Source organism: Kogia breviceps, chromosome 3 (genome assembly GCF_026419965.1).
Source record: "Kogia breviceps isolate mKogBre1 chromosome 3, mKogBre1 haplotype 1, whole genome shotgun sequence".
Lineage (NCBI taxonomy): Eukaryota > Metazoa > Chordata > Mammalia > Artiodactyla > Physeteridae > Kogia > Kogia breviceps.
The window spans coordinates 82,441,638-82,455,216 of record NC_081312.1 but is presented as its reverse complement, the minus strand read 5'-3'; the positions used below and the strand labels follow the sequence as shown (position 1 = coordinate 82,455,216).

Sequence of the window (13,579 nt, the reverse complement as noted above, 5' to 3'; positions counted from 1 at the left end):
ATCCTCATCAGCCTGCTCTTGATTTGTGCTCCCTTTCTTATCAAAAAAAAAAAAAATAGTGAAATATAACCCTCTGGGAAGTGTAACAAGACATTTTTAGTACAAGTACTTGTAAATCTAAGACAGGAAAAATCTTCTACTAAATGATTCGTCGTTCACTCTTCAGAAAAGCCATCTTTCATCTTCACTACTGTAACTAGTATTTTGACTATTATAAGCCCTTTTTAAAATATTATCTAGTATTTCTTTATTAGCTACACAAGTGGCTATAGGTACCTCATTACTAATTATCTACTCTTTCGTAAAGGACACAAGTTTTTTCCTGAGGTATGAGGGGTAGGTATCTCACTTAATTTCTAGAATTCATCCAAGGTAGGGACTCTTAAGATGTGACCCACAGACAAAATGGGTAGAGAACACAGTTTGTAGCACTATCTTTTACATGATTAACTATTACATAGGAACAATATTAAAATTCAGTTTATACATCGAGAAGGATATTAAAGAAAACATTATTAACTTTGTAAACTTATAGATTCAACAGTCACAGTGTACACCCTTTTTATATTACTAGAACCCAGAAAAATGGATTAAAATAAAACCAATCAATAAAAGTATCTATAGAAATGGACATTAATGACCCCAAAATGCAGTGATAATGTAAAAGAATAATACTTCAATTCTGTAATTGCTTCAAAAGTATCTTAGAAGTGTATTATGCAGCAGAAGGGGCCAATTAATCTGCTTATTTCAATGTCACTGTCCCATTTGTCTTGAGACTTCACAAGACTGCTATTTTCAATTTATGGCCATGCATTATTGCCTCTGCCTTTGATAATACAATTCCCCATAACCTAAAATGCTTTATTATAACTATTCCCTACAAGAATTAAGACAATCCTCCAATTGAAAGTAATGTTTCCTTTACCTCTACACTGAGATATATTTATCATTCCTGTTTCACAAATAACAAGCTTCCTCAAGGAGAAATGGTTAAGTGAAACAAACGTTTTGATTCCTAGGTCAGTGCTTCTATCAAAAGAACCTATTTTCTTGTTAGTCTACTATGATTCTACACCTTAGGATTAAGTTAAGGGCTGTTTTTTATGTCCCACATTAGGAAATAAGTTTGTATTATGTCCAAATCCCAGGCTTACTCTCTCTAAGCTTATGTCAAAGCCACACTTTCAGCAACCACCTAAAACATTAATCTGAGCTTATCTCTGACCAGCCTCACTCCTAGTGATGCAGATTTGGTTCCTTATTTAATTTTCCTCAAGTAAACTGTCCATGCTCATCAATATAGCCAAGAGAGTAGTCCTTTGGTATCCACAGGGGATTGGTTCCAGGACCCGCCCCCCAACCCCACTGATACTAAAATCTGCAGATGCTCAAGTTCTTATATAAAATGACATAGTATTTGCATATAACCCACACATCCTCCCTCCCATATACTTTAAGTCATCTCTAAATTATTTATAATACCTAATACAAAGTAAATGCTATGTAAATAGTTGGCAGCACAAGGAGAATTCAGGTTTTGCTTTTTGGAAATTTCTGTAATTTCTTTTCCAAATATTTTCCATCTGTGGTTGGTTGAATCCAGAGATGTGAAACCCATGGATACGTAGGGTCAGCTGTGTTCTGTGTTATGTTTCACTTTGATATTTTTTTTCCCTCTTTTTCACATCTAGGTCATCTTCTCCTTGTTCTTATGCTTTTCCTAGCAAGCTTTTTTTCCTCCACCTTTGACTTCTTTCTTCTCTTTTTACATCTTTACTATTAAAAAATGCCTTAGATTGCCACTATTTTACTCAGTTTCTAAAATCTACAACTTCTTCTCCAACAACACTCCCCAATTATCAACAGCTCAGACAAAAAGCACTGCACTCCAGGACAGGTCACCATAGGCTCTCTCTTATTAGTCTACAAGCCATATTTTAAATAAGCATTAGTATATGCTAGCCACCGTGCTATCCAAGGACAGAACCACATTTAAATATTTAAACTTTTAGAGATGACATGTTAAATTTATCATATATACTTCTGACTTCAAATGGGGTTTCCTAGTCCTAAAACCACATTCCAGTTAATTGAGATACACAGTAGTAAATCCTAAACTCACAAAAAATTAGAGTTAGAAGGTTTTCAAGACGATTTAGGAAAACTCTCCACTTAACTGAGACAGAAACTGGAGCACAGTTAGGCAACTTTTTAAATTACTGAAATAATTCAATAGTAAAAAATATCCAGAAACCAAGAACCAAAAGTAAAAGTAGGTTTATTCAAAATGTTCATGTATGAAAGAATTATTCAACACTTAAAACACATTTTCAATAGAAATAATATTATTGATGCCGAATGAGCTCACAAACTAATCCACAGATATACAGTTAAAGGGAATAACAGTTATTTTCAAGAGTCTTGGAAATTTGGGGCACTTTATTCTCTTTTTGCTTCTAAGTTGTATGCTCTCTGCTTAATGCAGGAATGACATTAGCATTACTCAGCTTTTTAGATATGATTATTTTTTGGTTCATGAATGAAATAAAAGAGAAAGAGCTTTCTACACTAATTAAGAGAGAGTAGATGTCTAACATTATCAAAGGTTAGATTCAAATTTTTAAATATATGAATGTAAGAAAACACTGGTCTGGGTGGAAGATAGTAGAGTTAAAACCTAGGATGGCCACCAGATAGTCATATGATGAGCCTAGACTGATAGGGGATGAAGAGAAACAATCTGAGAACACAAGAGTCCAGGGCAGGGGCCAACAAAATGTTTCTGTAAGGGGCCAGATATTTACAGTCTCTGTTGCAACTACTCAACTCTGTCACTGCAGTGTGAAAGCAGCCAGAGACAAAATGTAAACAGAGCAGCTTGGCTATGTTTCAATAAAACTTTACTTATGGACATAGAAATTTGAATTTCATATAATTTTCATGTTCATAAAATTATTACTCTTTGATATTTTCCAGTCATTTAAAAATGTAAAAACCATTCTTAACTCATGAGCTGTACAAAAGCACATGACAGGCCTGGATGTGGCCTGTGGACTATAGTGCCAACCTCCAGTCTAGGGAACAGTGGGGAGAAGGGGAAGATGGTGCACCTGGGTTAATAACTAGGGGGACTATTCATGAATGTCCTTGCATTAAACCTAAAAGAAAAGCAGCTCCCCTCTAACACATGCACATTAACGTCAGTCCCAGCTGTAAAGAAACAGGCATATTTTGCTATCTTTAACTTTAAAAGAGCTACAGAAACAAACATTGATCCTGGACAAAAATAATTTTCATAAATAATAGTATACTAATCATAATTTTAAACAGAAAATTCATTCTATAGAATTTTAAAATTATAGAAATAGATGCATTATTCATTACCATTTTGTCCCTGAGTCGCTCTCCACGGATAAAAAAGTCAGCACAGCCATTCTCTTCCTGGTGAGGGACTTTGAAGACAGTGACGCAGCTTAGTCCACTCCCTCCAAGTGGTAACCATCCACCACTTGAGTCATCCCGGGTCATCACCACAGCTCGCACTCGTGCATAACTATTACTAAAATAGATGCAAAGATTAGAAGTTAGCTTTTCCATAAACAAAAAACAGCCAAGGTGTCAGTCTTGCTTGAGAAACCAAAGACCACATCAATTAACGTGTAGTAACTAAAGTGTTTACTACTTCCATGACAGTCCACAGACAGTAACCTAATTTAAAAAGGTCAAAAACCACAGAGTAACTGACTTAAAGGTTAACTTATTTTGAAGACCAGTCTCACAATAAAAGACTACAGATCTCTTATTTCAATTCATCATTTGAGTAGTTCAAGCACATCTGATTGCCATGGAACATGTAACAAAGGATCCCAGAGACAAACATGGTCAAACTACATAGTCTGCCATCACAGTTATCTAATATATGTCCACTTCCTACAATGTAACCAGGACAAATTACTGCTGTATCTTAGCACATTTAATTGTGACATCTGTTATGTTTCTAACATTTTTGAAATGTAAGTAAAATGCTGTAACAAACATGCTTATTAGCTCAGACACATTTTTGATTTTTTCTAACACCTGGGAATCTAAATCACAAATATATATAAACATGTTTTATGTTAGTAAGTTATCAAGTAAATTGGTCTTTCATGCCCTCTTTTTGGCAGACTATTCTTAAGAGGGATCATATTCTAGTTCCATTTAGAATCATTTCCCAGTATTAGCCACAACTATTTTTTACATAAAATCTAACTAATGTTTCATATACTAATGTTCTAGATAACTGACATCTCAGCATCTTAGTTGTAAAACTCTTAATATAATAATAATTAATGAAATCCTTTCTAAAAGTGGTATACCTTGCTGACTTCTTAGAAAATTACACTGAATATAACTTAAACATGTCTTGGTTATTACTACTATCAACTGAGGTTCAATGTAACAATTATGTGCTACTTAGTGTCTCTGCACGTTCTAAGTGTTAGGTTGCCAGTTGTCATTTGAGTGCTTGTGTGAGATCTGTCCCTTGCTTTTTTTCTACTTTACTCTACACATAATAAGGCATATTGATATTAAATATAAAGTTCAACAAATTCTGACAAATTACACATCTGTACGACCAACACGATAATCAAGATATAGAACTCCAGAAAATTCCCTGAAGCCTCCCTCCCATCAAATAGGTAACCTAGGTAACACTGCTATCCCCGGTTTTTAATATATACATTAGTTTTGCCTGTTATAGGCCTTCACATAAATGGAATCAAATAGAATCATGACTTGTACCCTTTGTGTCTCACTCCTTTCACTCATTACGCTGTTGTATTAGTACTTCATTCTTTTTTACCACTAAGTAGAGTCCTCTCTCACTGAATAAATATATCACAATTCATTTATTCTTTCTTATGTTGATGGGCATTTGAAATGTTCCTAGTTGTTGGCTATTATGAATAAAGCTGTTATAAACATTCTTGTATAAGTCTTTTGTAGACATGTTTTCATTTCTCTTTAATAATTACCTAGGAATGGAATTGATGAGTCATAGGGTAGTAGGTTTAACTATATAAGAAACAAACTGTTTTCCAAAGTGATTGGACCATTATACATTCCCATCAAAAATGTATGATAGTTTCAGTTACTCCTCATCTGTGCCAACACTTGTTGTTTTCAGTTTTTTAAACTTTACTCATTGTAGTAAGTATAAGTGGTAACCCATTGTGAGTTTTATATCCACTTTTCAGGACGGATGCATGATGCTGTGCATTTTTTTCATATACTGATTGTTCACATTTGTATGCCTTCTTTTTAAGTCTTTTTTTTCTTTTTTTTCCTCTGCCATACTGTGTGGCACATGGGATCTTAGTTCCCTAACCAGGGATCAAACCCATGCTCCCTGCAGTGGAAGTGCACAGTATTAACCACCGTACCGCCAGGGAAGTCCCAGTCTTTTATTTTTTATTGTGCTGTCTTTTATTATTGATTTTTAGAAGTTCTTCATATAGTCTCGACACAAGTCTTCTACCACAGAGCTGTATACTTTTAAAGCTGCACTGTGTTGCCGGTTGAGTAAGGAGTCTAAAGTCAAACTTAATCGGATCCTAGCTCAGCAACTTACCTACGTGTCCTTGAGAAAGTTACTATACCTACCTTTAATAAATGTAAACAATGCCTGACACATAAACACTACGTAAGTGTTATTATAAGTTGATTATTACTACAACCAAGAATTTAAAATTGAAGTGGTTGCCATACTGGTAATTCAAAGCCAGGGAGGAGCTGGGAAAAAATAAAATTTACAAGGTCAAACAAAATTCTCTATTACTAGGGTCAAAATAATTCTTTGTATAGAAGTTCTGAAAGTCTTTAGATTTACAGACGACTATTCTAAGCTTTTTATTATTCAGTTGTTTAGAGGCTCTGATTTTTGCCTGGGGCCAATTCTTACCAATCTTCAGTTCAGAGAACTGACCAGAAGAGTTATGGGTGCATAAAAACTGGGCTGAGGTAGATATCAAATTGGAATCCTCCTTCCGTGAGGAGCTGGAACAAGTACCTCTACTATAAATAAACATGACATGAATCCCAAGAAGCTGGAGAAGCTTATTACAGTGGAAACCATCTTGGAGGGATAGAAGTAATAGCAAATGAAGGTTATTTGGTTTATTAAGAATTTAAGTCTAAGGATATACCAGAAACATGGCACATAACTTAGACATATTAGGTTCAGATTAAATATGTGTGAATTGGACTCATGCATGTAAGGCTCAGAACATTTGAAGTTCAGTCAAGTTACGAAGTCCTAAGGTAGAACTTCGGTCAAAACCAAAATTCAAGTTCCGCATAATTATTGAAGTGTTTATTTTACTCTAGGATCCTGACTCTTCCTTCTCACCTAACTATGTAGTAAGCTAGAAAATTTAAGAATTTTATACTAGATTCTACAAGACTGGGGAGACTCAAGGAGTAAAATAACCCCATTTAGAAGCTCAGTGTATATTTTATCTTCAGAGTACAGCAGCAGTTATCCTCTTCAAAGCATATGGACTCTTATTTTATCATCTTTGAATATTACTAATTCTCATTTACAATTTGTATAATGCTTCTTAGGCATATTTTGTATTTTAAAACTATAAAACTGTGCTTAAGCAAGAGTATTAGAAAATACACGAAAACCCTAGTAATTTTAAAAGTTATTTTATGATGGTGATATTAGAATATTTTCCCTTCATTTTTCAGTTCCTCCAAAAAATATTTTATAATTAATATTTATAAAGTAAAAGTAATTTAAATAAATTTAAAACTTACATTTTAACTATATCTTGGCTTTACTCAAAATACTGTAGAAATTTTAGAATGTTACTTTTAACAGTGCAGGAATATGTTTTAAACAAAAGTATCCCTAATGTAATTCTCCTCATAACTCCAATTTCTTTTTTTCTGTTTTATGAAAGTACCACCTAGAAGAGATGTGTTGCCCTTTTAGGAAAACTGAATAAAATAAAGATTTCCTTACTGGAAGAATAAGGTTGCCTGATTCATTGTTCACCTTAATACAACAAAAGAGGTTTCAAAGCTGGCCAATAATTTATATAAACTGTTGTTTGAATCTCGTGTTTTCAACCATACCAAATATATAACTGTTTCCCTTAACTATTCAAGTCAATCCTTTAAACTTTAAGGTATTCTAGAAGCTTACGAAAATAAATTTGTATTCCCTACACCACAGCCTTCATTAGTTTAGAATTTAACGACTCAGCTTTCAACTTTAAGCTCTAAGACTAGAATACTTAACACAATAATTTTCAAGTTGTTTAATGTGGGGTTTTTTTTTCTTGAAAGACCTTCCTTCTTGCCAAGGTTAAACTTTACACCTGTGCTTTTAATTTCATAACCTCCTTGCCTTCAAATGTCTTCTTTCCCCAAATAAAAACATAACTCTTGTCTAAAAACATGCAACCACTCCCAAAGACATTAGTGGCAGCTCTTACCAACTTTGTTATACTCTGCTTTGTAGCATTATTAAAATCTGTAATTGTAATCCCCTACTTAGATAAAAATGACTTAAGAGCAAGGAACGAAATCATAGTCTCCTACTTAAAATAACAAATGTTTTTTCCTGATCATGTGGACAATAGATGCCCATTCTAGTAAATGTGGAAAATAAAGAAAAATAGTATTTGCCATCATGGAATTAAAATTTAAGAATTTGTAGGATTTTTTACTCTCTCTGGGTATCATGTTTGCAATCTATTAGTCTCTGAGATGACAGCTATGTATAATGACAATGTACTCTTATTGTCAAAAACTCAGCATTTCATTCTTGATCTTCTTTAAAATAGCTGAAAGGCACTTGTTCCCAGTAATTTATCTAAAAAGTCGAAGAGGATGTGGAGAAAAGGAAACCCTTGTATACTGTTGGTAGGGATGTAAACTGGTGCAGCCACGATGGAAAATAGTATGGAGGTTCCTCAAAAAACTAAACATAGAACTACCATATAATCCAGCAATTCTACTCTTGGGTATATACCTGGAAAAAATGAAAACACTTACTCGAAAAGATACATGCAGCCCAATGTTCATAGCAGCACTATTTACAATAGCCAAGACACAGAAGCAACCCAAATGTGCCTGTCAACATATGACTGGATTAAGAAGATGTAGTAATATATACAGTGTGTGCATATATATATATATATATATATATATATATATATATATATAAAAGAAAGAAGAACAGAGAGAAAAGGGAAGAAAAACAAAGGAAAGAAAGGTATTTTAGATGCTACTGAAACTGTGATTAAAGCACAGACTACCTCCTATGAAGAAAACATATGGCTAAAAACTTACATTTGAATATAATTCTGAGGATTCACACTCCCTTCCAAGAGGTTCACAAACCTGAGATTAAGAACATTTAATCCCTAGGTTTTTAGGTCCTATAATGTACAGATTTATCAAGATGATAATTCCTTACAAATGTGTTATCTGAATGCTGGTTAAGAAGAGTTATATCACATTCTCTTAAGTAGACCACAAAATTATACTTCCAAGTGAATGAAATATGTTAAGTAATATTCAGAAAATGAAAATGAAACCAAAATAAGAGCAATTAAGTAGAAAAGAGAGGCAGAAGAGGAGGTCAGAATCAGAGAGTTGAAAATGCTACCCTACTTGGCTTTGAAGATGGAAGAAGGGGTTGTGAGATAAGAATACGGCTTCTAGAAGCCGGAAAAGGCAGGGAAATGAATTCTTCCCTAGATTTTCCAGAAAGAATGCAGCTCTACGAATAACCTGATTTTAGCCCATTGAGATCCATTTGGACTTCTGACCTTCAGACTACAATATAATAAATTTGTATTATTTTAAGCCACTAACTTTGTAGTGATTTGTTACAGTAGCAACAGAAAACAATACAAAAGATGAGGGAAAAACCTTCTTGAGGATATGAAAGCAATCCATATACAGGAGGCAAAGATAACTATTTTCCATTTCTAACTACAACTGTACCAAAACAAAATAGCCCAAAATACCCTCAAAGAACAACAACAAAAAAGAGAAGATCCTTAGAATTCCTTAAGATTTGTTCAGTACAATGAGAATTTATGATATTTTCTCATAGAGGGATATTTACTGTGACAAAACATTCTATGTTCTCTACAATATATTTTAAGTAAACATTACCATTCAAAATATTAAACATTATTACAGAGCCTGGGTATAAAAAAGGAAGCATTTAATAGAAGTAATTTATGATATAGCACTTCACAGTGTAAGTACTTACTTGCTTTCTAAGCTATAAAGAAGCAGATGATATTTAGAAGATAACCGCATTAGGACTATTCACTTATCCAGTAAGCATTTATTTATATGCTTCACACATAAACAAAATTTTAAAGTTATGGTTCTTTCCTACAGAAGCTCATAAGTTAGTGGGCAAAGATATATTAACACAAATTGGGAGTACAGGAGAGGAAATGACTAATATTCATATTTGATGTGGATTCTGAATAGCACTATATCAGGTAGAAAAAGGCAAAGGACACTCCATGGAGGGAGCATGACACAAGTAAGTCATGTTTAAGGACAAATATTAAGTTCAAAAGAGGATGGCACGCATAAGCAGAAGAAGGGTAAGAAATGAAATAATACTTAACTTACTGGACCTTACTGTATCAAGCCTTGCACACCACGAACAAAGTTAGTACTCTAATTTATCACAATAAAGAGACCACAGGGTGACAAAAGCAAAGGAGTAGAATACTCTGATTTGTGTTTTAACAGAACTTTACTGCCTCAACCCCAATGAGATTGGTTATTTCTTCATTTTACAGATATGGAAATTAAGGAATTAGTTTAATTAGAAAGATGAAGGTCTTGAAATACTCCTGTATTGGCAACTTTTTTTTTTTTTGGCTGAGTTGGGTCTTCACTGCTGCGCGTGGGCTTTCTCTAGTTGTGGCGAGCGGGGACTACTCTTTGTTGCGGTGCGCGGGCTTTTCATTGCGGTGGATTCTCTTGTTGCAGAGCAAGGGCTCTAGGCATGCAGTCTTCAGTAGTTTCAGCACGTGGGCTCAGTAGTTGCAGCACACAGGCTTCAGTAGTTGTGTCACGTGGGCTCAGTAGTTCTGGCTCGCTGGCTGTAGAGTGCAGGTTCAGTAGTTGTGGCGCACGGGCTTGGCTGCTCCACAGCATGTGGGATCTTCCCAGACCAGGGCTCAAACCCATGTCCCCTGCAGGCAGATTCTTAACCACTGTGCCACCAGGGAAGTCCCTGTACTGGCAACTTTTAAAACTATAATACTTATTATTTTCCATGTAGTAATCATCAATCTAAAGCACCACATGGCAGTTAATAACATTGTTTAATAGCAAGTCAGATTTCCTAGATTCCAAAGGCAGTTGAATCATTTAAAAGTTACAATCTTGAGCAAATTAAACTCTCTGTACCCTCATTTTCCTGATTTGTAAAATGGGGATAATAACTGCATCTACTGCAGGGTCTGAGAACTAAATGAGGAAATTATGCAAAGTGCTTAGCACTGTACCTGGCTCACAGTTAGGTACTCAATAAATGTTACCACTATATGGACTTGATATAATAAACTAACTATGATGTTACAATATCTGCATTCTGAAATGGTCTAAATCCACCTCATTCTGTATTTATGATAGTTTTATATAACAAACTGAGGAGATAGTCCCCCATCAGAACTTTTTACTTTTAGTAAAAATTTTTAACCACAGCTAAGTATCAGCATCAGTAATCTAAATATTCCACATCCTGCTTACATGATGGAAACATTTACATCTAACCAAGTCATAGGCATCTGGGAAGTCTCCCACAAGAATGAAAACATAAAACTAAAATCTGAAGAATAAAGAGGTATTCACAAAATATTCCTTTAAAATCAACCATACTAGGTTCTGCTAAACAGTATCATCAACCTGCCAAAGTGGTTTAAAATTCTAACACTTAGTATGTCCCTGCCTTCTGGCATGACTACTGTCCATGTCTTAGTATGTCCCCCAACTCCTTGACTACCAGCACTGATTTTATGAAGTTTTCTAGGTCTATGTCAGAAGAGCTGATATAAATAAAAGTATTCACTGTCAGTAAGAGATCAGAATGTAGAAGACAGGGAACCAACATTAATACTAGAGTTCATAATGAGATAAAAATCGTTAGACTAAAATATGGTAAGTTTTAGAATAATCTTGTAGTAGAAAAGGCTTAAGATCCAGAGGCCATTAAAAAATAAAAAGATAAATTCAACTATACAAAACACATTCCTGCATAGTAAAAAAACACCATAAAGTTTAAAAAAAAGGTAACAAATTGAGAAAAAGTGTACAGCAATATGTATTAGCCTTCTATTGCTGCTATAACAAATTACTGAAAACTTAGTGGCATAAAACAACACAAATTTACACAGTTCTATGAGTTGGAAGTCCAAAGGGCTTCACAAGGCTAAAATCAAGGTGCTGCACTGTTGCATTCCTTTTAGGAGGCTGTAGAAGAGAATGGGTTCCCTTGTCTTTTCCAAATTCTACAAGTCATCCACATTCCCTGGTTTGTGGCCTTCTTCCATCTTCAAAGCCAGGAATATTTTTTTCTCTCTGACCCTTCTGCTATAGTCACATCTCTCTCTGACTGCAGTCTCACAGTCAGGAAAGGTTCTCCAATTTTAAGGATTTGTGTGATTCAATTGGGCCCATCCAGATAATCCAGGATAATCACCCCATATCAAACCTCATAACCTTAATCACCTCTGCAAAGTCCTAACATATTCACAGGTTCTGAGGATGAGGGCAAGGACATCTTTGAGGTATGGGGGTTTGGAGGAGGAGGATCAACACACTGTTCTGTTTTAACAGAAAATAAGCACAGTATTTCCTTAAAAATAACTTCAATAAGATTTTTTTTCTTATTTGAAACAATAAGAAAAAAAAAATCAACAACCCAGAATAAAATAGGCAGTTCATGAACAAAATTCACAGAAGAAAAATATAGGTGCCATGAAATACATAAATCAAAGACCCCTAACTTTATTCAAAATAAGAGGACTGCAAATTAAAGACCATTATTCATTTATCAGATTGGCAAATACCAAGATATTAGTTAACACAGAAGTTGGTGAGGAGTACGGAAATATGTTTGGAAGGTTATTTGGAAATATCTATCAAAACTTAAGATGTACATATATTGTGACTCAGCAAATGTTACTTCTACCCATTTTCTTTTACATGTATGAAATTATACCTTTATATGCAAAGTTTAAAGAAAAATGTTGTTTTTAACAGCAAAAAAGGATGAAAGCAACCTAAAGAAGACTCAATAGGAAATTAGTAAAATTATGGAACACGTATTCAATGCAATATTATGTAGCCATGACAAAAATAAGGAAGCTCTTTACATTGTCAAAATAAGCTGATCTCTAAGTTCTATTAAGTTTTTTTTTAAAGGTACATAAGTATGTTTAGTATGCAACCATTTGTGGCAAAAAACACATTCACACATATTCTTGTATATGAATAGAATCTTTACATAATAAAACTGGTAACTGTTTCTCTAGCAAGGGAAAATGAGACAGAGGTACAAGGGTAATTTTCCTTTCATTAAATAACCTTTTATATTTTTTGAATTTTGTACCATGAGTATGTATTACCCATTCAAAAATACATTTACCAAACTCTTATACATACACACACACTCCCTGAAGCGCTATGATCTCAAAACAGTATTTGTCTAACAGGAGCTAGCACTTGCCATTAACAGTACAATGATGACTATCTTGCAGAATGCAGATTGATTTGAACAGCCTTGTTCCCCTCCCTGATGTCAAAACCTGCTGCACCCTGCACCCCTCCCATCAACCTGAGAGAGGCAATACCTCTGCTCTGTTCCCACCTGTTTACAATTTATAGTTCTCTCCAGTCATACACACACACTTGTTCAAACATAAGGACTGGCATCCCAGCTCTCTCCACATACTTCTAAGAACATCCCACCAATCATATCATATGCATGTATTCCTCTGAAAGATGTTGGGCTCATTTTACTACACTTAAAGTAGTTGCTCTGTATAAGGGCAGAAAGCAAATAACGTCTTACCCGAAGAAAACTGGATATTCTCATATTGGGTATACAAAAAATAGGCATGTCCTAAGAGAGGAGATACAAACTCAGAAGGTGGACAGTCAGGAGAAAGGATTCCAGAGTCCTCTCACACCTTAGAACAAGGTTTCAAGAAGGAAAGGTATGCTTGAGGGGTTCCTGGGTGGTAGGAGAAAAATGATTCCTACGCTTTGAAAGTAGACATGTTTAGCAGAGAGGTATTCCTACAGATGCCAAGGTGAACATGGACAATCTGTAAATTATAACAATTATCTAGTTTTATTTATTACTCTCCAGAAAGTCTTTCCTGATGCCTATCATTGGGCTAGATATCTTTTATAAATGTTTCCATCATGTAAAGTATGAGCAGGAGACTCAAATAATTGATATTTGATGGTTAGTTGTGGTTGATAATTCTTATTTAAAGCAAAAAGGAAACAGTGCTCTCTTTTTCTGATTTAG

The 13,579-nt window shown here is 34.5% G+C and overlaps 1 protein-coding gene across 2 annotated transcripts in view; it reads right to left on the bottom strand.

Annotated features, from left to right (window-relative positions):
- SPRED1 (sprouty related EVH1 domain containing 1) overlaps positions 1-13,579 on the bottom strand; it is a 122,291-nt gene that overhangs the window by 67,155 nt on the left and 41,557 nt on the right. The window contains exon 2 of one of the 2 annotated variants that reach the window (XM_059056961.2): positions 3,388-3,562. In XM_059056961.2, coding sequence (XP_058912944.1) covers positions 3,388-3,562 — 175 coding nt within the window. Of the gene's footprint in view, positions 1-3,387; positions 3,601-13,579 lie in introns of those variants that run through there. The other variant, XM_059056960.2, reaches the window with a different exon arrangement.